Source organism: Bos indicus x Bos taurus, chromosome 2, assembly GCF_003369695.1.
Source record: "Bos indicus x Bos taurus breed Angus x Brahman F1 hybrid chromosome 2, Bos_hybrid_MaternalHap_v2.0, whole genome shotgun sequence".
In the NCBI taxonomy this organism is placed as follows: domain Eukaryota; kingdom Metazoa; phylum Chordata; class Mammalia; order Artiodactyla; family Bovidae; genus Bos; species Bos indicus x Bos taurus.
This window is the reverse complement of record NC_040077.1, coordinates 5,834,350-5,861,442: the sequence shown is the minus strand read 5'-3', so window position 1 is coordinate 5,861,442 and position 27,093 is coordinate 5,834,350. Positions and strand designations below refer to the sequence as shown.

Sequence of the window (27,093 nt, the reverse complement as noted above, 5' to 3'; positions counted from 1 at the left end):
TGAATATATAAGGCAAATACTATTTTGGGTGCATATGTGTTTATACTTATTATATCTCCTTTGATTGATCCCTTTATCATTATGTAGTGTCCTTTGTCTCTTGTAACAGTCTTTCTAGTCTATTTTATCTGACAAGTATTGCTCCTTCAGCTTTCTTTTGATTTCTATTTGCATGGAATATCTTTTTCCCTCCCCTCACTTACAGACTGTATGTGTCCCTAAATCTGAAGTGAGATTCCTGTAGACAGCATATATAAAGGTCCTGCTTTTTTTAATCCACTCAGCCAATATAGTTCTTTTAGTTGGAATGTTTGATCCATTTACATTTAGGTAATTATCAATATATATGGTTCTTATGGCTATTTTGTTAATTGTGGTGGATTTTTTTTTTTCCCTCCCCTTCCTCTTGTTCTTTTCTCTTGTGACTTTTAGTACTGTATTTGGATTCCTTTGTGTGTGTGAGAGTGAATTTATTGTAGATATTTGGTTTGCAGTTATCATGAGGTTTTGATATAGCACTCTATATATAAACAAGATTGTCTTAAGTTACTGGTCTTTTAATTTCAAATACATTTCCAGTATCCTGCATTTGTACCCTCTTCACAATTGCTAGTTGTGATACTGTATTTGTGTCGGATGATTTCCTACCTTTACTGTATGTTCGCCTTTACCAATGAGCTTTTCCATCTTTCCTGCTTAAAGAAGTTCCTTTAGTGTGTTACAAATCTGGTTTGATAGTGTCAAATTCTTTTTGCTTTTGTTTGTCCGTAAAACTTTTTTGATTTCTCTGTCAAATCTGAATGGAGAGACTTTCTGGGTAGAATATTCTTGGTTGAAGGTTCTTCCCTTTCATCACTGTAAATCTATCGTGCCATGCCCTTCTGGCCTGCAAGGTTTCTGCTGAAAAACTTTATGGGAATTGCCTTGTATATTATTTGTTGCTTTTCCCTTGTTTTAGTATTTTCTTTCTTTGATTCCCACCATTCTGTCTTCCAACTCACACTTATCCATTTTTCTGCCCATTTATTCTGATGATTTATTCTCATGTATTTTCAGTTATTGTCATTGTTCATCTCTTTAGATCTTCTAGCTCTTTATTAAACATGTATGTATCTTCTTGTACTGTGCCTCCATTCTTTTCCTGAGACTTCGGATCATCTGTACTGTCATTACTCTGAATTCTTTATTTGCGGGTAGACTACCTAGCTTTACTTCCCTTGGTTGTTATTTAGGGCTTTTATCTTGTTCATTGTCTGTGACGTATTCCTGTGCCATCTCCATTGTGTCTGACTTTCTGCGATTGCCCTTTCCATTTCACAAGCTGCAGGGCTGTAGTTCCTCTTGCTCCTGCTGTCTGCCTCCTGGGGCACGAAGCCAGTCTAAGAGCTTGTGCAGGATTCCTGGTGGGAGGGACTAGTTCCTGTCCATTGGTGGGCAGGGCTATTTCCAAGGATGTGTTTAGCTGGCAGTTATGGGCTCATGAAGACTTTAGGCAGCCTGTCTGCTGATGAGTGGGTCTGTGTTCCCACCCTGTTGGTTGTCTGCCTTGAGGGTTCCCAGTACTGGAGCCTGTAGGGTCTGGGGTGGGGCCAGGTTTTGGGGAGAAAATGGCCACCTCTGAACTTCCCTCATGGCTCAGCCAGTAAGGAGTCTGTCTGCAATGCAGGAGACCTGGGTTCGATCCCTGGGTTGGGATGATTCCCTGGAGAAGGAAATGGCAACCCACTCTAGTATTCTTGCCTGGAAAATCCCATGGACAGAGGAGTCTGGCAGGCAGCAGTTCATTGGGTCACAAAGAGTCAGACACGACTGAACAACTTCACTTCTCTTCTTCACTTCTCTCTATGGCCACCTCCAGGAGAGCTCATTGTTGTTCTTCAGTCATTCAGTTGTGTCCAACTCTTTGCGACCCCATGGACTGCAGCATTCCAGGCTTCCCTGTCCTTCACTATCTTCTGGAGTTTGCTAAAACTCATACGCATTGAGTCGGTGATGCCATCCAAACATCTCATCCTCTGTTGTCTCCTTCTCCTCTTGCCTTCAATCTTTCTCAGCATCTCACCTGGCCAAAGGAGCTCATACCAGTGAGTTTTCCCCAGGATTATGCCCACCAGTGTTCTTGTCCCTGCGGTGAACTACAACCAAAGGCTATATATCGTTTGCTGAACCCTGGTGTACATAAAAAAAAAATCTAAGGTAACAACAGTTTGACTCTTTTCAGTTTTATAAAAGTTTCATGATCTTGAAAAAATGTTTCCTATTTCTTAATTGCCAGTTTTGAATGATTATCTTTTCTATTGATAAGATAAAGCTGTTGATACCTTAGTAAAGTAGTAAAGATTTGTTTCTACTTGCTACCTAATTGGGCACAATTTGCATTATATGACTTCAAAATGAAATTTACCTTCTCTTGACAGATAAAACACTACATGTGAAGATTGGTGAAAGGGAATATTGATTTCTGAAGTGTCCTGGAGAGGAAAAACACTGGTCAGTATCAAGTGGACAATGCTTGGTGTTTTCCAAAGATGCTATTGAAGTAGTCTTTGCTACTGCTTCCCTTCACTCAGTCAGAGCTCTTCATAACATGGGCTGCATGAAATCAAAACAAACTTTTCCATTTCCCACCACACTTGAGAGTGAGAAGAGGCATGTGAGTGAAGAAAACTTTATGCCTGAAGAGAAATTTCTACCCAGGATACCTTCTCTAGTTAATGTCAAAGAGGAAGTGAAGGAACCCCCAGGGCCTCAAATTGTGGTCTTCGAATTTGCACAGCACCTGTCCCAGGAAATCTTGAGTGATGCCTTGCAGCAGTGGGCAGGCAACAACCTCAAGTACTATGACATCCCATATATTGAGAGTGAAGGGCCTTGATTCTATGTGTAGGATGACAACACTTTCTTGAACTGTGGATAAAGTTGGTGCTAGTTTAAATACATGAAACAATAGCAGAAACTGGTGTGAATAAATACAAATAACTTCATCTGGGTGTAAAGAAAAATATTACAATAGCTTCAAGAGTCTAATACCTAAAATGAAGTGTTTTAAGCAGTTCTACATTAACAGCAGTTTCTCTCTGCTTGGTCTTGGATTTGAGTCATTAAAGGTTTAAATGTAAGTCCTCTGGAGCCACAGGAATCAATCAGCTGTGTGTCACACCACTTCCTTCCAGAGGCAGTAATGCCATCACCAAAGAAGTAAGAATTTTAAAAGCACCTTGGGTTTACAAAATAACTGTCAATTTAAACAAAACCCGCAAGGTACAAAAGGATTTTTCTTGAAATGCCTGGGTAAGGGAATGGCACTCAAGCCAGAGTGGTTAACGATGGGTTTGTTTGTCAAAACCTTTTGGGTCAAGGTTTGGATCCCTCCTTAACACAAATGGTCAAACATAAGAAAGCAACCCATGTGGAAGAGGTCTACCATGAACCCTGTCCTTAATTAAATATTTACTTTTGTAGATGAAAGCATAACTATCACCTGGATAGTTAGTCAGGGCCCTAACTAATCACAGCTGTTATTGGATGATTCAGACTTTGCATATAAGCATCTTAATGAGATACAATTTATAGAAGTCATGACAATGTTTACTGCACTGAATTAGGTAGCCCAGTGATATTACTATATAAGAAAACAAGCATGCATAGCTTTTATAAACAGCAATCCAAAAAACTAAAGTAACAGAAACCCTAGCTGGTGAGGTAGGAAGAAGAACCCGGTCTCAGTGCTGCATGTGTGTTAAGTTTTACTGTCTCACAGATATAAGGGATTGGTACATGGACAGGCACCATTCAGATTACTATTCGGATTATGCATGAGATTTATAGTTATTACAAAAGATCAAATACTCCTCTAAAGGAAATATTCACATGTATATTTTTACTGGTAAAAAAGCCCATGGGGGCATTTACAGCCATATACTATACTATTTTCATAAATTTGGCTTTTTGGGGAAGTTTTCTGAAAAAAAAAATTAGTTTAAGATAGTGACAGAAAATTCAGGAAAGCAGAAAGAAGATACCAAGAAGACATAACCTGCAAGAAAACTGATACATTATAAGATCCTTTTACTAAGATACAGTAGACCCTTATAATCAAAAATAAATAAAGGCAGAAAAAAGCTTGTGACCTCTAATGACATAAATGTATATGACCTTATGAGCAAGCAGAATTGTGACCTCTAGTTTTAGCATTATACTTTGAAGCCCACAGTCAAACAGACTAAATTCTCCAAGGTAAATGGGCAAAGAAAATTTTTCAAAGTGACAGGCGTGTCATCTTTCATTGCATTTGTACAACTGGTCATTTAACCTTCACCTGCTCCCAGGGTTTGTACTGTACTGTTGTACTTATAATCTAGCAACAGAAACAGAAGAACCACCACCCTGTTCTTACAAAGATCTGAAGTCACAAGGCTAAGAATAGAAAGTTCCCAAAACATGCAAAACATTTCCAGCTCATGAAGAAAAATTTAGTTTTATGAGTGTTTATACTAATAACTCAGACAAAAGCCTAGATGTCATTTTTCATTCATTTTATATCTCACATCATATACTTTCACTACAAGGTCATTGCTGTTTAAAAGATATAATTAAGTATATAAGATAATACATATTATGGTGAGAACACAAAGCCATATGAAAGTGCATTACACTAGATTTTTCAGCATACATAGGGATATAGACTAGTAGGCTTTGATTACATCTAAATATTTTAACCTCAGGTTCCTCCTTTGCCCTGGCCTTTACTTTCTAGGGGAGTAATACAACGATGTCTGCCAGATCGTAATCTAGCTAGAAGCCTAATCTCTGTTGCCACCCTCTCTGATTCTATGGCTTTGTCACTGAGCACCACCTCCTCACTCCCAACTCATTTTAACAGAGTTATAGTAGCTTGTGACACAGAGACTTAAAGCTTGTATAGTCAGTGAGTTAGTGGATAAACCATATTGGGGGCAGGCAGGAAACAGCTAGATCAAATGTACTGCATATGACTGTTATCAAGATATTGTTTGGTGTGATGGCAAAATAAACGAGAACATCTTTGACAGGATAATTCCATTTCTAACCTGCCTTAATATTTAAATATCAGATTTCCTCCATTTGAAGGTCTTTCATGAACAAAGTAGAAAGGCTGTTTGAGAAGGAAGGAGACAGACATTAAGAAGACAAGACTGAAAGAATTATTAGCTACTGGACCTGAAAACATTTGTTCAAACTTAGATCACAAACACGAAGAAATAAGAACAGTGACCAAACTATAAGGGAAAGAAAAGCGGGGGAAAGAGGGACCAAGAAACAACACTCCCATCAGGCTCTAAAAACAAGCTTCCAGTATTGCTATTTGAGGGCAAGACCTGCCCCCGCTCCCACACCACTCCATTGGTTACCACATGACACGTGCAAAACCATTCAATCTTTTACCTCAAAAACACCCGGTGGAGGGGGAGATGAATGCCAGCAGATGACAGAGTACCTGCAGGGGCAGCTGTAGAAGCAGCAGATGAGCGGAGAAGAGGCACCAGTTCCTCACTTAAAGCCCACACACCCACAGACGCACTCTCACCGCTCCCTTCCCCATGCAGCCTCTCTTCAGTGCTAGTCACCACCTTTTATGCCCAGGCCTTTGATCCGAGACCTCTCCACTTTGTTGCCTTATCAGTTCTTTGCAAACCACCTATGGTTATTAGCACTTAAAGCACAATTTTGAAGGGGATAAATGTGATCTTAGTCCCAAAGGAATCGTTTGTGTCAAACTGCCTTATTAGTATTAAAGAGAGACATGCTGAATGAATCAAGTAGCATGACACGTGTATAGCCCACTCGGTATCATTGGCATTTTATGAGATAGGGGAACTATACTTTTGTAATTAAATATTTTTAGAAATCAGAAGTTAAGAGACAAATTATAATATCAATGAACAGTAATTTAAAAACAAAGTTCTAACAAATAAATGGCTTGCTTAATCATAATTCCCTCATCCTGTATCTTTGTGACCAAACTGGACATGTCTTCCCTGCAGCAGTGGACACGAGCTCAAACATACTCCCTACATCTTGAAATGACATTTGTTAGCAAATTCTCTTCACTGTAAGACTTACCTATGAAATGGTATATTTTTTCCAATTATTTTTGTGAAAACACTTTTCCTAACTGTACAATAAAAGTCCAGTTGCAATTAACTAGTTATGAGTTCTTGTTTAATTGATGCAAGCAAGTGCTTTTTCCCATTGTGTGATTTAAAACTTTTTTAACATAAAGGACTTAACATTTTTTGCATTTCTAGCAAATACAAAGAAAATAAAGATCCATTTATACAAAATATTTTCCTAGATCATTTGCATCCATATTTAGGAGCTTTAAAAATATAAATGTAGGACTTCCCTTGTGGTCCAGTGGCTAAGAATCCATGCGTCAAATGCAGAGGGCATGGGTTTGATCCCTGGTGGGGGAAGAGCCCTCATGCAGTGGTGGGCAGCCAAAACAAACAAAAAGAATATAAATGTAAACATGTTCATTGATTACTATGGCATCTTTTTTCCAAGTATGTTCCTAATTTTGGGGGAGGGGAGTGATGATTCATGTTAAATATATTGAGAACAGAAAATGTAAGGCAAATCCTTCTGGACTGCAATTTTCTCATCTATGAAAAGAGTGCTGGATATAATCTTTGTCTTTTTCAGTTCTGCCTGCTTTTCAGTTTTCAAAACTAAAGTTCTCTTAGTTTCTGAGGGGTTTGGAATGAAGGAAAAACTGAACCAAGTTATAAAATAAATTATAAGCTAATCTTTAAAAATGATTCTTACCTAGACATTAACGTCCCAAGTCTGGGACATCCACAATTGTGTTGTTCACTCAGTCGTGTCCAATTCTTTGTGACCCCATGGACAGCAGCACGCCAGGCTTCCCTGTCCTTCACCATATCCTGGAGTCTTCTCAAACTCAGGACCATTGAGTCAATGATGCCATCTGACCATCGCACCCTCCATCGCCCCCTTTTCCTCCTGTCCTCAGTCTTTCCAAGCATCAGGGTCTTTTCATATAAGTCGGCTTTTCACAACAGGTGGCCAAAGTATTGGAGCTTTAGCTTCAGCATCAGTCCTTCCAATGAATATTCAGGGTTGATTTCGTTTAGACTGACTGGTTTGATCTCCTTACTGTCCAAGGGACTCTCAAGAGTCTTTTCCAGCACCACAGTTCAAAAGCATTAGTTCTTTGGCACTCAGCCTTCTTTATGGTCCAACTCTCACATCCATACATAACTACTGAAAAAACCTTAGCTTTGACAGTTGTGTACCTTAAACTCATTTTGTCAACAGTAGCAATTACTGAAGGTATTTCACAGAACAAAAGGGTTTCAAGTATTTTCTTGAAACCAGAAGGTTTTCAAGTTTTTTCTCCTGATTTGAACTACTGTAAGGATAAATTACTGTTATCACACCAAAGTCTGATGTAAATTGCACAGTGTCTATCTTAAGAGATAAGAATTTTCTAATACCTCATTCTGCCAGATTAGCAAATATTGCAAGCAACAAGAAATAATGCTTTTACTTTCACCATAGGAAGGGATTCTGATTAACTTCAGGGAAGGCCAAGGCTGAGTTAATAATGAAGAGACAATCTCATAATAACCTTTTTCTCTCTGCTTGAGATTTCTAATGTTATAAAAGGAACACTTTAGCTACAGTAACTCGGAATTCTTTAAAATAGATTTTTATACTATGAAATTCTATGAAGTGTTAACAAAGTATCCAAAAAACATTTTATAACCTACATATAAGTTTACTTAACATTAAACTTAACATTAAAAGCTTACTCCTTGGAAGGAAAGTTATGACCAACCTAGACAGTATATTAAAAAGCAGAGACATTACTTTGCCAACAAAGGTCCGTCTAGTCAAGTCTATGGTTTTCCTAGTGGTCATGTATGGATGTGAGAGTTGGACTATAAAGAAACCTGAGCGCCGAAGAATTGATGCTTTTGAACTGTGGTGTTGGAGAAGACTCTTGAGAGTCCCTTGGACTGCAAGGAGATCCAGCCAGTCCATCCTAAAGGAAATCAGTCCTGAATATTCATTGGAAGGACTGATGCTGAAGCTGAAAACTCCAATACTTTGGCCACTTGATGCGAAGAGCTGACTCATTGGAAAAGACCCTGATGCTGGGAAAGACTGAGGGCAGGAGGAGAAGGGGATGACAGAGGATGAGATGGCTGGATGGCATCACCGACAATGGACGTGAGTATGGCTAAACTCTGGGAGTTGGTGATGGACAGGGAGGCCTGCCGTGTCCAGTCCATGGGGTCGCAAAGAGTCAGATGCAACTGAACGACTGAACTGAACATTAAAAACCAATATCCAGAGCCAAAACATAAAATTCCCATTTCAGTTAGATATGCTAACTCAGGAATCTCTAAAGACCTTCAAATTTTTCCATCTTTTAAAATAGAGGTTGGCAAACTTCTTGTGAAAAGGACGAGACTTAAGTAAATATTTTAGGCTTTGCAGGCCTTACAATCTCTACTGCAACTACTCAAAACAGCCATAGATATGTAAACAGATGAGTAAAACCATGTTCCAATAAAGTTTTATTTATAGACAATGATATTTGAATTTCATGTAATTTTCACATGCCATGCTATATTGGTCTTTGATTTCTTTTCTCCCAAATTTAAAAATGCAAAAACCATTCTTAGCTGAGCGATATATAAAAAAACAGGCAGGAGGTTGGCTTTGGCCCATGTGCCCTAGTTTGGCAACCTCTGCTCCAAAATAATATTTTAAAAATCCAATCATTTCAAAATTTCAAATCATTACTTCCCAGAGATTTGAAGTAATCATTCAAATCTTCATCAGTAACTTCTTTTAGGTCAGCTGGTTTCCACTTTGGACTCTGGTCTTTATCTATTAAAACTGTCAAGTAGAGACATAACAAATGTTAATATTTATTTTTTTCTGGTATTACCAGAATTTAATTACTGAATTGACACAAACTACCTTGGACTAGGCATATTTTTCTACAGCACTTCTTTTTCTGCAAAGCTGAAATTTTTGTATATGTTCCTTCCCCTACTCCCCTTAAATTAAGCCCCCACAGAGTGTGGATGATGACCTAACATGCTAAGCCTGATGCTTCTAACTTGAATACAGCCTACTGAACTAATCCAGTGATTTAAGCCTTCAAACTTTTTCTAATAAAATCATAAATGAAATCTCTGCTGTAAAAGAGCTAAAACCAGAGTTGGTGTGGTTTGAAGGGAAGGCAGGGGAGGGTGGAGGGCCCAGATCTGTCTTCTAACCTCTACACTGAACTGAGAAGAAAATTACTTAAGGTACAGGGAAAGAGACTTTATGCATAATTAATATGCATACTGCTGTTTTGCTGAATCATCTAGCTCACACTGAATTAAAACACCAGACCACCTCAGGTTATCACGAGAAGCTCTACTTCTCTTATTTCAAGTATAGTCATCACTTAGCATAGCCACACAGAATCCCCACAGGATTTTAAGTATGAAGCAATCCATAACCTCCTTCTAAAAGGGAGGAAAATGTCAGTTTCCTGGTTGTGATCACATACTACAGTTATACAAATGTTACCATTTGGGAAACTGGGTGGAGGGTATGGAGGACCTCTCCATATTATTTCTCACAACTACATGTAAATCTACAATTATCTCAAATATTAAAAAAAAGAGAATGAGCTGTGGTAGGGAATTTCAACCACGCTTAGATTGTGCATAATTCTTGTGAGGAATGAAAATTAAATTTAAACATACAAGGCCAACCAGCCAACATTAAAAAATGAGTTTATCACTAAAAGGCTAAATAATTAAAGAAGCAATCTGTGGCGGATTCATTTTGATATCTGGCAAAACTAATACAATTATGTAAAGTTTAAAAATAAAATAAAATTAGAAAAAAAAAAAAAAAGAAGCAATCTGGGAACCAAAGGCAGCAGGCTGCCCCAGGAGATAGAGGGAAGGGGGATTTATGCATAATTAAATGTGGATACTGGAGGGTTCCAAGGTTTGGCTGCCTGACTACAGGATTCCAGTATCTGATCAGTGGTGATACTGAACACTGATGCTTATGATCCCAGCCAATTTGAAAGTTTTACATTCCCTGGACAGAGTAAATAAAAACAATCCTGGAACATTCTTTCTACAACAATCTCTTTTAAGCTCTCAAGTCAATGCTATATACCTTCTTAACAGTCTACTGAAGGACAAAAGCAGAGAGAATATTAATCAAATCTTCAATGTTACTTAATTTTAAACTAACAACATTTTTAATCCAGCACAGATAAAACATTCTTGCCATGTAGGAAACAGGTTTTTCAGAAGGTTTCATGAGGTACCCACTCAAAACTCTAGTTGGTAACTCCAGCAAATCTGAGTTAATCCTTTTAAAATTCTTTTCTGTAAGTTCTAAAGGAAGAAGTTTATTCTAGATGTTAAGAGCATTTCTGACAACCATTCCTCTAATTTGGTAGTTTAATTAATCTGCTAACATACTTTATAATTAGCAAATTGTAACAAACATTTGGTTATGCAAGAACATTTTAACAGTTTTACTCAGAATAGATACTGCTTTCTGAATAAAGAGGTTATGCTGAAAGATGAGGGTGCATACTTACTCTTCATTAAAAAGTAGCTTGATAAGCCCCTACCCTGTGAATTAGAACTTTGATGTCACTTGGTTTCAGTCCTTTTTCCTTAAAATATCTAACGGTATACCTAAAAATAATACCTTTCTTTTTTAAGTTAAGAAGGGCTTCTATTAACATACATTGAATACTTTAGCAGCATAACCCAAGTAGCACACTGCTGCTGCTGCTAAGTCGCTTCAGTTGTGTCCGACTCTGTGTGACGCCACAGACGGCAGGCCACCAGGCTCCCCCGTCCCTGAGATTCTCCAGGCAAGAACACTGGGGTGGATTGCCATTTCCTTCTCCAATGCAGGAAAGTCAAAAGTGAAAGGGAAGTCGCTCAGTCGTGTCCGACTCTTCGTGACCCCATGGACTGCAGCCCACCAGGCTCCTCTGCCCTTGGGATTTTCCAGGCAAGAGTACTGGAGTGGGGTGCCATTGCCTTCTCCGAAGTAGCACACAGGTCCTCCTCAAATCAGAGGTCTAAGCTCTGATCCACATGCAGCAAGAATTTGCAGGGAATCAGTGGAATGAATGTATGTTTTCTATAAAACATATAACCATCTCCTCTGATTCAGCTCCATGTGTTCTCTAAAAGGATTTTTTATTTCTTATACTATATCATGCCAGAAATGAAGAGAATTCTACCATAGTGACCAGTGTTTACTGAAGCTTACTGCTCAAAGAATATAACCTTTTATTCAGATAAAGTATATCCAGAGTCTGTACTATATTAAAGTGATAAATAAAAACACAAGAAAGGTAGATATGTGAAATACATGCAGAGGGAAATAACTCATTTTATACAACATAAATGACAGCTATTATTTATAGGGATATGAGCTCATACATAAAAAAATGATTGCAAATTTGCTAGAACAAAAATCAATTGCTTGTTTTTTCTTAATATTCTGATTGAAGATGACAAGCAAAAATAGGAATTAATACCATTTGCAGATGCTGTGAATTATGTCATGCAGTTTTTTCTCAAGGCCATGTTGAGCTGCTAGGTACAGGCAAAGTGGTAGATGGCAGGGTTCACCATGGCCGGGGTTTCACCAAGGCGGGACAAAAGAAGAGCAGGGACCTCAGGGCTTTTTGCAAGAGAACAAAGGCACCTTTCAAAGGCTTCAGCTGCAGAATGAGTTGACAAACCCACACTGCACTCAGCCAAGGTAGTCCGTGTGACTGCTAGGAGCAGGATTACTTCTTACATATAAATTAGGGAGCAGTGACAAGGCTACTGGAAATTTTAAAACAATTTTGGTTTCAAAGATTGATCTTCCCTCATATGCCAGTTGGTAATATTAAAATTTTTTTTCAATCTTTACAAAATTTTGATTTTCACTAATAAAACAACTGTCTTTTTTAAACAATATATGCTCAAAAATCCCGTTTCCATAATAGCCAGGAAGGAAACAAGTGTCACTTACCTGCCCTAACGCCTTCATGAAAGTCATGGCCTTTCTGAAAGAAAATCAAGATTCAAAGAGGAATTTCTGGGCATCCTCCTTCCTGATGAGCCCTGCTCTTCCACCCTCTTTAGTCCCCTCTCTCGTGGCCACACCCTGAGCCACGACATTCAGAGACTGGACCACCTCTGATCACCTCCTCCTATTCTTATTTGCTAAGTATCTCCACTGCTTCAAATCCCCGATCTTACTGAGCTCCAGTGACCTATGACTTTCTTACCATTTGTTCTGGCTTCACTTTGCTCTTCATCCAGCCCGGTTTCCCCAGTTATTTAATGCAGTCATTTTTTTCTTGAAAATGCCCTCATCTCCCTCAAGCCCTTTTCTCCCATTTAGTCTATCCTGCCAAAATCTCCACACCAGCTAAACCCTACCATTTATCTCTGCCTGCATTCACACAGCTAAATCTCACTGCAGAAGAACCATACAGCTGTGACTGGCTGCGTAAAAGTCATGATCACAAATCTCAAAGGCACAGAAAACTGCCTCACAATCCATGCTCTCTTTCCCACTGCTGGATATGACTTCCACTGTCTTCGTCCTCTCAACGTCTACCCCTAGGCAAGTTCTACTCTCTACACTAGATTCTCAACTAATGATTTAACCGCCTATATTCTCAGCTAATGACTTAACCTTTATTTTTAAAAAAGAAAGAGAAGCCCTAAGACATGAACATTCTCTTCTTCCCACTATCGAAAAACCTGCAGTCCAACTACAGCCATCTGCACCATGCCTTCCAAGTCCCAACTAAGGCAGAAGGGACCCTCCCCTGCCAAAGGCCAGTCCTCCCCTGCCTTCCCATTCATCTGCCCTCTTCTCAAGGGCTATGCCTGAGAAGGTCTCTCTCTCTCTTTTCCTGGCGTGGTCAAGGTACACAGTATAACTCAGTGGTTAAGTACATACACTTCAAATATCTGGGCTCATCTCCTGGTAACTACGTGACCCTGGGCCAGTAATTTCTCTACTTCCCAGTTTCCTTATATGAAATGATAATACCTCCATCCTGCTGCTAAGCTGCTAAGTCACTTCAGTTGTGTCCGACTCTGTGCGACCTCATAGATGGCAGCCCACGAGGCTCCCCCATCCCTGGGATTCTCCAGGCAAGAACACTGGAGTGGGTTACCATTTCCTTCTCCAATCCATGAGAGTGAAAAGTTAAAGTGAAGTCGCTCAGTCGTGTCAGACTCCCAGCGACCCCACGGACTGCAGACTACCAGGCTCCTCCGCCCATGGGATTCTCCAGGCAAGAGTACTGGAGTGGGGTGCCATTGCCTTCTCCGTGATTATTTTAATCAACATCTCAACACAACGTCTGACAGACAGTAAGTGCTCAGTAAATGTTAACTATTATTAGTAGCATCAACATAATCCTTTTCCCCTGTTGGATCATTCCCAATCATTTACAAACATGTTCTAGTAACTTCCACCTTTCAAAATAAAAAAGGAATCTCACTTGATTTCACAGCCTCAGCTTCTACCCTGTTTCTCTTTCAAGAAGAAAAGGCTGTGAACACAGTCTTTGCTTCTTCGCATCCCATTTACTCATTTCCCCTCTTCTCCCCAACTTAGCACCCTGTAACTTTTGCTTCAACACACCCCTGAAACGGCTTGCCAAAATCACCTGTATCTTCAGTGCTGCCATTGCACAGTATGCCTTTATTCTTGTCTACCAGAGGCTTCGGCAGCACTCCTCCTCCTTGGGGCACTCCTCTCCTGCTTTCGTGACACCATGCTCTCCTGGTCCTCCCACCTCTGTCCTCCTCCTCTTCCACTGCTCATTTTCCTTCTATACGATCTTGTTGTCATTCAGTCGCTAAGTCATGTCTGACTCTTTGTGACCTCAGGGACTGCAGCACGCCAGGCTCCTCTGTCCTACACTCTCTCCTGGAGTTGGCTCAAATTCATGTCCATTGAATCAGTGATGCTATCTAACCATCTCATCCTCTGTTGCCCCCTTCTCCTTTGACCTTCAGTCTTTCCCAGCATCAGGATATGATCTTATCCACTCTAAACTCAACACAGCAGCGCCTAAGTAATCAATTCTGTTAAAATATAAGATTCTGGCCCTCCACTGCTCCAAGAACATCCAGTGCCTTCCCATTTTACTCAGAACAAAAGCAAGCAGTTGCCAGAGCTAAAACAGATGACTACTGTACAGGAAATGTTCAGGAAGGATTACTACCCTACCTACAGCCACATGTTGAAAAGTGAAAAGGAGAGAAAACCGATTAAGTCTTTTACGAATTTAACTTCAGCTTTGTAGGAACTCATTCTTCTGCCCTGGGTACTGTATGGACATGATCCCATAAAATGCCATGACAGCAATCCTACTCCACATTCCTGCCTTTCTGGTTGCACGCCATGAGAATTACAGCACCCCTGCAGCAATCTTAGAAAGTCTAATAAAGACCTCCCAGGCTCCTATGCTCTGCACTGCCACTCCCTACCCTGTCAGCTCTGATCTTTCTCTCTCACCCACTGACCACCCCGCCCCACTCTATCCACAAGGCCTACCTGCTTTCCCAGAACAGGAAGGCCGCCCTCACCCAGCTCAGAGCCCTGTGCTCAGGTGCCGTCCAGGTGTGCGCTTGACTCACTAGCACACTTCTGGGTTTTCACTCAAAGATCACCATCTCAGTGAGGTCTTCTCTGTCATCCTATCTACAAGTTCAACTTCTATCCTCCTTATTCCACACCCTTCTTCCCAATTTACTTTTTCTCCTTAGTATTCATAATAATATACTACATATTTAACACATTTATCTATTTATAGTTTATCTGCCCCACTATAAAGTAAGTTCCACGAGAGGAGGGATATGTCTGTTTTGTTCACCTATGTATTCATGCCAAGCACATGGTAATAAGCACTCTTATTTGTTAAGTAAATAAGCAAATCTCCAAAGTTTTGTTTGTTTGTTTTTAAACTGGTGCTGTCTTTCAGACTTAAATTTCTAACCCACACCTGTAAACTCCAGCTCCTAAATGTGTTCTGTCCTTCATACCCATCAAGGCCTATCTATCTCCTACATCTGTCTCAAATCCAATTACTCCTCACCACTGTGACCTCTTGGGTCTAAGCCACTACTATTCTGCACCTGGATTACTGCAGTAAACTCATATCTGATCTTCACCCCCGCTCTGAAACCCCTCCAACCCCGTCATCACTCAGCAGGAATAATTACCTTCTTGAAACAAATCAAACCAAATCACCCCCTGCTGAAACCCACAAGGCTTTTCAACACGCTCATGTCTCACCCTTCAGGTCACAGGTGAGCTAACATCTCAAGATGTTTTCCTGGACCTACTTATCTAAAGGTTCCCCCATTCCCTCTTTTCCCCACATCATTCTATCACCAACCTTATAGGTTGGTGATTATTTTACTTATTTTATTTGTTTTTTATAGTCTCAGGAAACAATAAATTACACGAGAACAAGGACATACCACAACGTAATACCCAGCACAGTGCCTGGCATATGGCTAGTGTATTTGCTGGGAGAATGAAGGCAGGAAGGAACCAATCCATCCAGCCAGGGCGCTAAATGTACGGTGGAGAACAGGGCCTGGGTGAGATATACTGGGTGGTGGTCAAGACTTTTGCCACCGGGCTTCACCTGCCATCTCTGTGCCACTTAATAGCTGTATCACCTGAGGCAGGTTACTCTTTTATGCCACTGTTTCCTCATCTGCAAAGTGGAAACAATAACAATACCTGCTTTCTAGAGACGGTGTAATATTTAATGGAGAGAATACATATAAAGTACAAACACAGTACTGACTTATAATAAAAGACCTCATTGCAATTTACATACTATGGAATAACCTCAAGATATGACTAATAGAGCTTAATTTATAGTTATATGAACTATTTTGAGTATCTTCACAATAATATTCCAGGACATGGAAGTCCATTAGGTATATCTGCTTTCTAGATATTAAACATAATATTTCCTTTAGGCGATGAGTTTATTAATGCAAAGGTTCTCTACACATAACACAAAAGAGATAATTTTGCTTTAAAAGAATTTATCTGGAAGAAGAAATCACTATGACTAAAATATTTCATGAAATCAATAATATTCTATGTGATTATTGCCTATTTTAAGTGTATCCATAATGGTATTTTAATGCTAGTCTATTAACTGAAACATGTAACTGACTAATAACTTCCCTTTGTGCATTTTATATATATTTAGATTTAGAGAATTTATGCTTCTTGCCTATGCCTGAAAGTGGCATATAATTTCTGAAAATGGTTATAATTTCTATTTGAATTTCAAGAAAGGTCAGAGTCCTTCTTACAATTACATGCAAATGTAACTGCTATTTCATAAAGGCTTAACAATCTAGTATTTCCACACACCTTAAGCTAACTGGCCCACTGTATTTTCACAGAGTAAATTTACAGACAGTTTCAATTTTCTTGTTTATAAATTTTCTATATTTATCATGTTCTATAATGAACATATATGACTTTCACAACTAGAAAATGAAAATACTTTAAAGAAAAATTCTTACCATACAAGCTTGACTCAGCCGATATTCCATAATTAATACTTCTGGCAAGGTCTTTGAAGACCCCTCCATGAGTTGCCTTAGTGTGATCTTTAGTGAAGTTGGAGACATTTTTTTAATTACCTATTAAAGAAAAAAAATTTTTTTTACTAGCTTTAGCCCAATACTTCCTTTACTTTTAAATAATAAACTAGCTGAGCTTTGATATAAATCACATTAAAATTTGCTCCTTAACAATACCTTCATACAACAAAATCTCACAAAAGTAAGATTATGCCTTAGCATAATCGTGGCAAAGCACCAAACAAAAGTTTTTAGTCCAGTACCAGGAAGATCATTTTTTCTTTACTAAAAAAAAATGTATAACGTTCTCTAAAGTTTAAATTCTGTCAGATTTAATCTCAAAAGAAGGAACACTAACAGAAAGAAATTCAAGTAAATTTAGATCATTTTACTCTTTAAAAATGCATTAAAAAATGGAGCTGATACTGACATTAAATAGAGGGTAAAGACAATGAACAGGAACTGAGAGCTTAAGAAGCTAATTAAAGGCAACAAATTGGCTTATTCTTCATCTAACTCAAAAGAATATATAAAGGTATAGGAAAAAATATAAATGCATATAATTCTGCTCTCTTCTAATGAAAGACTACAGAATATTCCCAATCTATTTGTATACTATGAGATGAACTTTCTAATCCTTCCATTAAAAAACCACAATCACTACTTTTTAAAGACTGTCTTTGGGGCCTCCCTAGTGGCTCAGTGCTAAAGAATCTGCCTGCCAATGCAGGAGACACAGGGTTGATCCCTGATCCGGGAAGATCCCACGTGCCGCGGAGCAGCTAAGTCCGTCTGCCACAAATGCTGAGCCTGTGCTCTGAAGGCCGGAAGCCACAACTGCGGAGCCCACGCGCAGCATCTACGGAGCCTGCGCACCCTGGAGCCTGCGCACCCTGGAGCCCACGCTCTGCAACGAGAACAGGCGCCGCTACGAGACGCCCGCGCACCACAATCAGAGCAGTCCCTGTTTGCCACAGAGAAAAGCCCCTGTGGCAACGAAGACCTAGCACGGCCAAAAATAATAAATAAAAAATAAATAATTATACAAAAGAAGAAAATTAGCTTAAAAATAAATTAATTAAAAAAATAAAAACTTTCTTTGAACTGTTAAAAATGGCACGGAGAAAAGTTTCCGTAAGTCACAGGCAATATTCACTTAAGAACTATTCAATGTAGTTTTCAAATTACAGAGGTCAGAGAAGAAGAAGAAATCATTTGTTCATACAATAGAAATTATTTAATTATTTAATTTGAATAGCAGATATTTTAAAATACTTGCAAGGCACAAGACAAATAAATCAGTGCTAAACAGGTCAAAACAAATTATTTGAAAAAGTATAGAAACCATTTTGAGTAGAAGTAATGTTTTCTACAAGGGGAAATGACACTTAGAAAATAAAAAAGTAAGGAATACTAATTAGAGACACTGTATACAGTTGGATTTTTAATTTTTTTAAAACCACAAAATAACAAACTCCTATCCTACATTACAGTTGATCAATGTAAAGAGTCTTTAATGAAATCTCCCATTTATGGGTCTGCCCCAAATCTTCAGGAAACCTTCTTCACACATTTTGAACAGAAATAAATGCCACCATTAAGAGAGAAAAAAGGCAAGTAACAGATAGGAGAAAGATGTATGTAGCTTATGTACTGGATAAAGGACTTAATATGGATAGAAATATCCACATACATAGAAATAACTCCTATATATTAACAGTAATAATAAAAGATTTAACGGACACCTTACAAGAAAAGATACCACACTGTCAATAAAGGTATGAATTAATACTCAACCTCATTAGTCATCATGGGAAATGCAAATTAAAATCATTATGCAATGCTATTTTACATATACCAAAGTGACTAAAATGAAAAACATAAGTAATCTCAGGCATTGGTGAGAATGTAGAGCAACTTACTATGCAATGTAAATTGGTACAACCATATTGGAAAACTTCCTGACAGTAACCAACATAAATGTACATACTGTTAAATTAAAGAGGCCATCCAACTGAAGTGCCCTTAATGCTTTAGTAGCCTGTAAGCAAACCAAAATCTAAGCCTGTAATGCCTCAAGTTTAAAAGTCAAAACTTAAGGACAACCAATCATAAACAGCCAATTTAGGCTTTCCCAAATAAAGCTACTGCTTAAGCTATAGCCAAACAAATAAGCTTTGCTTCCACCTCCTTTCCATAAAAGACTTTGCCCAATTTGGATCAATTTTTGCTCAAATAAACTCTTAAAAATTTTAATATGCCTCAGTGTATCTTTTAACAACACACATGATTTTGCAGAACTCCTTCTAGGTGTATACAGAAATGTGTATCTTTGTTACCCAAAGACATAGACCAAATTGTTCATAGCAGCATTATTTCTAACAGTAAAAAACTACAAATAACCTCAAATGTCCTAGAAAAAGCAAAACTGCAGCAAATTTAATGCCCACTTCTATAGCACAAACTTTAAAACATAATTTGGCATATCATTTTATTTTTTAAATAATTAGCTTTACTGAAGTATAATTTACATATAAAATTCACTCATTTTACGTGAATTTAGGTCTACAAATTTTGATGTATACAGTTGTACAACTACCTCCACAATAAGGATGTAGAACACTTCCATCACCCCAAAGAGTTCTACTTCCCTCAATTCTACCATGGAGAAACAGTTTTCTGTGCCTACAGTTCTGGCTTTTCTAGAATTTCATAAAAATACAGTCATACATTAAGTAATCCTCTGTGTCTGCCTTCTTTCACTTGGCATAATGCTTCTGAAATTCATCCAAGCTTTTGATGTACCAACTCATCCCTTCTTATAGTTGAGTATAATATTCCACTGTATGAATTTATTACAATCTGTTTACTCATTCAACACCGCCAGGTATTGGATTGTTTCCAGTTTGGGGCAACTATAAAGTTACTATGAACATGTAAGTACAAGCACCTGTGTAGACATATGTTTATATTTTTCTTTGGTAAATCCTTAGAAGCAGGATTGTTGGATTTTCCCAGTAAATGTACATTTAACTCCATCAGAAACTGCCAAACTGCTTTCCTGCCGGAAATATGTGAGAGATAGGTGCTCCACATCTTTACCAACACTAAGTGTTGGTACTATCAACCTTTTAAATCTTAGCCATTCTAACAGATGCTCAGCTGCATCTCGTCATGGCTTTAATCTGCATATTCCTAAAGATTAAAGATCTTGAGTGACTACCCTCATGGCTCAGTGGCTAAGGTTCCATGCTCCCAATGCAGGGGGCCTGGGTTCAATCCCTGGTCAGGGAACTAAGAATCCATCAAGCTGAAACTAAAACCTGGCACAGATATATTTTTTAAATAACAACAATAATAATAAAGATGCCGAGCATTTTTTCATGTGCTTCCTATCCATTTGAGTATCTTCTTTGGTGAAATGTCCACATTTCCCATTTTTAGTTGTGTTTACATTCTTATGTCATGAGTTCTTCATATATGGTGGATTTAAGTCTTGTTATCAGATACATGTCTTACAAATATTTCCTCCCAAAGAGGAAAAGTGTTTGACTGTAATAAAGATTTATAATTCTTTTTCTTTTGCAATTCCAGCTTTTCACATTAAAAGAAAATCTTATCTAACCCAAAGTCACCAAGATTTTCTCCTACACTTTCCTTTAGAGTGGTACAGTTTTAGCACTTACATTTAGGTTTGTAATCCAACATTTTGAACTGCATCTGGTGTGAAGGAGCTCAAAGCATGTTACCCCAAGATATGCTACCTTGGCATACTGATTATTTTGAGTTTGAGGCTTTGGGAAACAATAGGTATAAGAAGGGCACTCTGACCCTCCTTTTCTTTTGAAAGCAGGAGCTGCAATCCCTATGTAAAAGGTACCCTCCCTGTGCCAGGAGGAAGGAAGACATCCTGATCACCAGAAACAGGGAATCTGGGGCCAACGTGTGTGTGCTAAGTCGCTTCAGTCATATCTGACTATTTGCGACCCCATGGACTATAGCCCGTTAGGCACTTCTGTCCATGGGATTCTCCAGGCATGAATACTGGAGTGGGTTGCCATTTTCTTCTACACTGGGGCCAATAAAACCGTACAAATAAGCATTGTTTACTTCTTTACCATGTACTACTCCTAACCAAAAGTTCTTTGTCTTGTCAATTCTTCACAAATTTATTGTCTGTTTTATCTAAAAGTTATGAAAGCTTCCTGCTCTGGTCATCCTTCACATCTTCATTCTCTTGTACAGACATCCATGTACCTGTAAAAATTTAATAAAATCTGTATATTCTTTTCCCATTGATCTGTCTTATGTGATTCTCATAAGTGTGATTCTCAGACCAGCCAGAGAACCTAAGAGGATAGAGAATTTTTTCCTCCCTACAAGAGCAAAGTAAGAGCCAGTAACCGTTTTTCCCCTGCATATGGATATCCATTTGTTTCAGAGCCATCTGTTGAAAAGGCTTTCTTCTCCCCACTGAATTATCCTGGGAGTTCAGAGCAAGTTTCAATCTAGTATTAATTTATCCCCACTGCTCAAGTGTAAACTTTCTGGCTCATGGCAGGTGAACACTTCCCAGACCTGTGTGAGCCTTGCTAACTATTCAAACTACTGTTTTCCTGTGACTCTTTCCCTGGTCTTGTGTAGTTTTACCCATAACGTTTACAGATCAATATCCTGGAAATTCCTCTGAGAAGAAAGCTGAATCAATCTTAGGGCTCTCTTGTTTGTTTCTCTTCTCTCAGGAACCATACGTGCTGCCTGCTGTGTCCAATGTTTATAAACACTTGTTTCATACATTTTGTCCAGGTCTCTAGTCGTTTACAGGAGAACAATTCCTATAACAAATTTTCTGAATACAGGTCATTTTATTCTTATATAGTACAGTGTACAGGTAATTCTCAAAGCTTACAGAAAGATTAGTAACCTTTTCAGTTCAGTTCAGTCGCTCAGTCGTGTCTGACTCTTTGCGACCCCATGAATCGCAGCACGCCAGGCCTCCCCGTCCATCACCAACCCCCAGGGTTCATTCAGACTCACGTCCATTGAGTCAGTGATGCCATCCAGCCATCTCATCCTCTGTCGTCCCCTTCTCCTCCTGCCCCCAACCCCTCCCAGCATCAGAGTCTTTTCCAATGAGTCAACTCTTCGCATGAGGTGGCCAAAGTACTGGAGTTTCAGCTTTAGCATCATTCCATCCAAAGAAATCCCAGGGCTGATCTCCTTCAGAATGGACTGACTGGATCTCCTTTCAGTCCAAGGGACTCTCAAGAGTCTTCTCCAACACCACAGTTCAAAAGCATCAATTCTTCCGTGCTCAGCTTTCTTCACAGTCCAACTCTCACATCCATACATGACCACAGGAAAAACCACAGCCTTGACTAGATGGACCTTTGTTGGCAAAGTAATGTTTCTGCTTTTGAATATGCTATCTAGGTTGGTCATAACTTTCCTTCCAAGGAGTAAGCGTCTTTTAATTTCATGGCTGCAGTCACCATCTGTAGTGATTTTGGAGCCCAGAAAAATAAAGTCTGCCACTGTGTCCACTGTTTCCCCATCTATTTCCCATGAAGTGATGGGACCAGATGCCATGATCTTTGTTTTCTGAATGCTGAGCTTTAAGCCAACTTTTTCACTCTCCTCTTTCACCTTCATCAAGAGGCTCTTTAGTTCCTCTTCACTTTCTGCCATAAGGGTGGTGTCATCTGCATATTTGAGTAATCTTTTAAGTTTCTCTTTTTAATACTTTGCTACTACTCTTTCTTAAAATCTATACCCTGGTTAATGTTCTCAGTTTTCCTATTTTTCCTCCAATTTTTCAGTGCACAAATTATATACAGAGGCTTGTCATATTGGTGTATGTTATCTTCTTCAAGTAAAAACAGTTTCATTTCATTCTTCATGAAATGAGCATTGTAAAATAAAAACACACATAAATCTCACATTGGTGATTAAAGAAAGAAATACCTAAGAATCTAATAAATTTTGTAGTACTGGAAAAAGAAAGTACATGCCCTCTCTAGGCCTGTAACACAGCAGGCTGTCCTACATCAATAACCAGAAAACACCCAAAGGACAAGTCAAAAGCAACACTGGATTCCCTGGTCCTTTGCTCAGGACCACCTTCCTGGACACTAATCTGACTCACTGCTCCCTGCTCTTGTCTCTCTGCCTCTCTTGGCCGTTAGTATGTCATTCCTCAGTGCTCCTAAGGGCTGGTGACTCATTTAAATTCCTTCCTTGGCTTAGTGTTCTTGCTGAGAATTGAGGTGAGGCAGGTAGTCTCAACCTCTTCTACTTATGATTCCTTTGATTCCTGACATCACTTGTAATCCTGGAAAAGAAATACTTCTCTGATTGGCCCCCAAGAACCTTCTTTACTTTGGCAAGCCTGCATGTCTCGTTAACAGAAAAGGGAGATTGAAACAGGAGAGCACAACCTACAACTGAACACCAAGAAAACAAATAGCTGATTTTAAAATGACCAAAGAACATAAACATTTCACCAAAGAAAATACAAATGGTCAATATGCATAGGAAAAGATGTTCCATATCACCAACCACAATGATACATCACCGCCCAGTCATTAGGATGGTTATGAGGGGAAAAAAGGACAAAATAACAAGTGTTGGCAAGGATGCAGAAAAATTGAAACCTCTGTGTACTGTTGTCTGTGGGGCACCTGCTATGGGAAGGAGTACAGAGGTCCTCAACACATTAAAACAGAATTACCATGTGATGCAGCAATTCTACTTCTGGGTATGTCTGCAAACAATTAAAAGCAGATATTTGTACACCCACGTTCATAGCAGCATTATTCACAAGAACTAAAAGGCAGAAGTAACTCAAATGCTTCCAGATGGATGGATAAATAAACTGTGGCATAAACATATAAGAGAATATTATTAAGCCTTAAAAAGGAATGAAATTCTGGTACCAGCTACAACATGGATGAACCTTGCTTTTTCATCAAGGTAAGTGACATAAGTGAATTATTTCATCATGGTAAGTGAAATAAACTAGTCACAAAAGGAAAAAACGCTGCATGATTCCACTTACGCAAGGTGTCCAGTGTAGTCGAATTCACAGAAAAGGAAAGTAGAACGGTTGTTGCCAGGGACTGGGAGGAGAGGGAAATGAGGAGTTATGGTTTAATGGGTATAATGCTTCAGTTTTGCAAGCTGAAAATATTCTGGAGGTTGGCGGCACGACACCGTGAATATACTCAATGCTAAACTGTACACTCAAAAGCGGCTCAGAAGGCACTTCCCTGGCAGTCCAGGGAGTCGGCCTTGCAATGCAGGGCTCACCGGTTCGACCCCTGGTGGGGGAACTAGGATCCCATATACTGTGGAGTAACGGGGCCGTTATGCTACAACTACTGAGCCCGTGCACTCTAGAGCCTGTGCGGCACAACCAGAGAGTCCACAAAAAAATCTCACGTGATGCAGTAAGGATCCCGCATGTCACAACTAAGACCGACACAGCCAAAGAAGTTTGCTTGGCACCGTGAACAATGTACCCCATAAGCAGGACAGGAGATTTGATGAATTCCAACCTTAAGCATTATTTAAATAATGGAAAATGGTATACTGGAACTTAAGAGGAAAGTCTAAAAAAGCACATTAGAAGCCATAAAATAGGTACGATAAAAATTCCATCAGCTGTAAAGAATTTACAACTTCCCTATTTATCATTTTTGAAGTCCACATGTTATCCTATAGTGAAAGTGAAAGTCGCTCAGTTGTGTCCGACTCTTTGCAACCCCATGGACTATACTGTCCGTGGAATTCTCCAGGCCAGAATACTGCAGTGGGTAGCCTTGCCCTTCTCCAGAGGATCTTCCCAACCCAGGGAGTGAACCCATGTCTCCCTCATTGCAGGTGGATTCTTTACCAGCTGAGCCACAAGGGAAGCCCAACAGTGATCAGTAGTCAAAAATCTAAAGAAAGGATTAAAGAAAAACCTTATGTTACTTAATGATAAGCAAGTATGTTGAAAAGAATCCTGTCCTTCCTCATGGACAGTCCTGGAGAGAAAAGAACCCCTAAGACAGAGCAGATGTTTGCAACTTCCAACATCAACACAGACTAGATCACTAGGGCTTGCAGAAGAAAGACAGGAATCCCTGAAGAGCCCACAGGGTTAGGAGCAATCTTTGAGGTTTAATGACACAGAGGTAGAATCTTCTTTAAAATTTGTTCAAATACATGCTCTGCAAACCTGTCACTGAAGCACTAACAACTATCTCCTCCCTCGGGGTTGTTCTCTGGTGTGTGTCCCGGTTGACATAATTAAAAGGAGCCCTATATCTAAACTCTGTCAGGGAAGCCTCAGTGGGAATTTTTGATCCCTATAGCATGTTATGCCCAGCAGATACTAATATGTGGAGCCACATTCATTCACCAGAGCAGGTCAACTGAATAAAAATGAACATCAGTCTTTCCAGTGAGAGTGGTCAGTGCTGACCCTAGCTGTGAAAGGTGACTTGCCAAGTAGCCTCCTCTGAATGCAGAATAACATACTGCCAGAGGAATGGGAGGAAAACTGATCTGAGTTCCATTCTTCAGTTTTGGGGTAGGCCAATGGTTTTAAAATAATATGGCTAGCTGCTTTTCTGTACTGCCTTAAAGTGATGCTATATAGCCTATGAGAGAATATGCTGCCTGGTAACTGCTTTCAAATGAAACTGCCGAGTACATACTTAACGCTATTGCAGGGGGGCAGGGGAAGGCAGGGCCAGGAAGGCTGGCTTCTGTGTTGCTCTGAAACCAAGAGAATCAAATTCCAAGTCAGAATCCTTGAAATATAAAATGATTACCTACATTTATGCAAACATTCCTGAGAGTTGTTAATGGTAACATTACTTTTGTGAATTGGGGAGAAGGCAATGGCACCCCACTCCAGTACTCTTGCCTGGAAAATCCCATGGATGGAGGAGCCTGGTAGGCTGCAGTCCATGGGGTCGCAAAGAGTCGGACATGACTGAGCGACTTCACTTTCACTTTTCACTTTCATGCATTGGAGAAGGAAATGGCAACCCACTCCAGTGTTCTTGCCTGGAGAACCCCAGGGACGGGGGAGCCTGGTGGGCTGCCGTCTGTGGGGCCGCACAGAGTCGGACACAACTGAAGTGACTTAGCATGGCTGTTTTGGGCTTCCCTTGTGGTTCAGCTGATAAAGAATCCACCTGTAATGTGGGAGACCTGGGTTCAACCCCTGGGTTGGGAAGATCCCCTGGAGAAGGGAAAGGCTACCCACTCCAGTACTCTGGCCTGGAAAATTCCATGGATGGAGGAGCCTGCTGGGCTACAGTCCATGGGGTCACAAAGAGTCTCACACGACTGAGCAACTTCACTTTGAAAGTTAATAAAATCCCCATAATAAATAAGATCCTAAGTGACAAATTAACATTCCCTCAAGAATGAGGCAATGTTTTCATCTTTACAGGTAAGACTTAACTTAAATTTTTGTCAATACGTTATCTGACAACTGAAATGCTATACCTATATATTGAAAAATACTATCAGATAATGAGAAACCACCATTTCTTTTCAGGGTAAGGAAACATACTTTTTCTTTCCTTTGTCTGGAAGTCTAAAATAAACCAAGTTTAACAGTCACATGACGGTTCCACAAATGTCAGTATCCAATGTGCACTCATTTACACAGAAACATGCTGTCATGAGGTGAGTCATGTTGAAGAAAGACCAAAGCGTACTAACACTGGGGAACACCACTTAGAGCTCAGCTATGGCTGAAGATGGAGCCTCTTGCTGGTTTAAAAGGGATCACTTTCTTATTAAACTTCCTGCTAAAAAGACCATATCCTCCCCAATACAATATTGTAAAGTTAAAAAACAAAAGAAAAGAAAAAGAAAAGACCATATCCTGACGCGCTGCAAGTTTAACAGAACTTACATTTTAATGTCACAACTGCAATAAATTATAAGGTGACTGTTGTCCATCAATCTAGCCCTTCTAATAAAAATGTCCCTGAACATTTCTCCCTCAAGACAAAAAGGACTACTGGAGATGAAGCATGCTTATGAAGTCCTTCTCTGTTCCATTCAAAGAACCTAAAAACAGCTTAGCTTTGCTGTCACTATCCAGTGGGTAGACAGGGCATCTGAGTTTAGGTAAAGGCTCTGTGGAACTACTCTCTGATGCTCAATGGAGCTCAGAAAGAATGCTGTGCAGTGGGCCACGCCCCCAGCACAGAGCTCTGACACCCCCAGAGGCTGCTCTGTCACGAGTTCACCACACTCCAGGCAGAGACAGTCTATTACCTTCAGCTGCTCCAGGGCAAAAGACGAGCCGTCTTGCTGTAAATTGTCAACAATCTGTTCCACAGTATTAGCTGAGAACCAACTATTAAAAAAAGGAAACATATGA

General features: G+C 39.5%; 2 protein-coding genes across 9 annotated transcripts in view; one reads left to right on the top strand and one right to left on the bottom strand.

Annotated features, from left to right (window-relative positions):
- The window catches only part of HIBCH (3-hydroxyisobutyryl-CoA hydrolase), a 152,555-nt gene that overhangs the window by 29,913 nt on the left and 95,549 nt on the right, over nt 1–27,093 (bottom strand). For 2 of the 8 annotated variants that reach the window (XM_027555412.1, XM_027555435.1), the window contains 4 exons: nt 26,988–27,069; nt 16,641–16,760; nt 12,085–12,118; nt 11,325–11,785 (listed from right to left, as the gene is read on the bottom strand). In XM_027555412.1, the coding sequence (XP_027411213.1) occupies nt 11,658–11,785; nt 12,085–12,118; nt 16,641–16,760; nt 26,988–27,069 (364 nt within the window). In that variant the 3' untranslated portion in view covers nt 11,325–11,657. Of the gene's footprint in view, nt 1–2,404; nt 2,472–8,571; nt 8,914–11,324; nt 11,786–12,084; nt 12,119–16,640; nt 16,761–26,987; nt 27,070–27,093 lie in introns of those variants that run through there. The other 6 variants (XR_003513374.1, XM_027555442.1, XM_027555422.1 and 3 more) reach the window with 5 other exon arrangements.
- C2H2orf88 (chromosome 2 C2orf88 homolog) lies at nt 2,499–3,311 on the top strand. The gene has a single exon (XM_027555470.1). It carries the CDS (start codon nt 2,588–2,590, stop codon nt 2,873–2,875), a length of 288 nt encoding a protein of 95 aa, XP_027411271.1. The 5' UTR covers nt 2,499–2,587; the 3' UTR covers nt 2,876–3,311.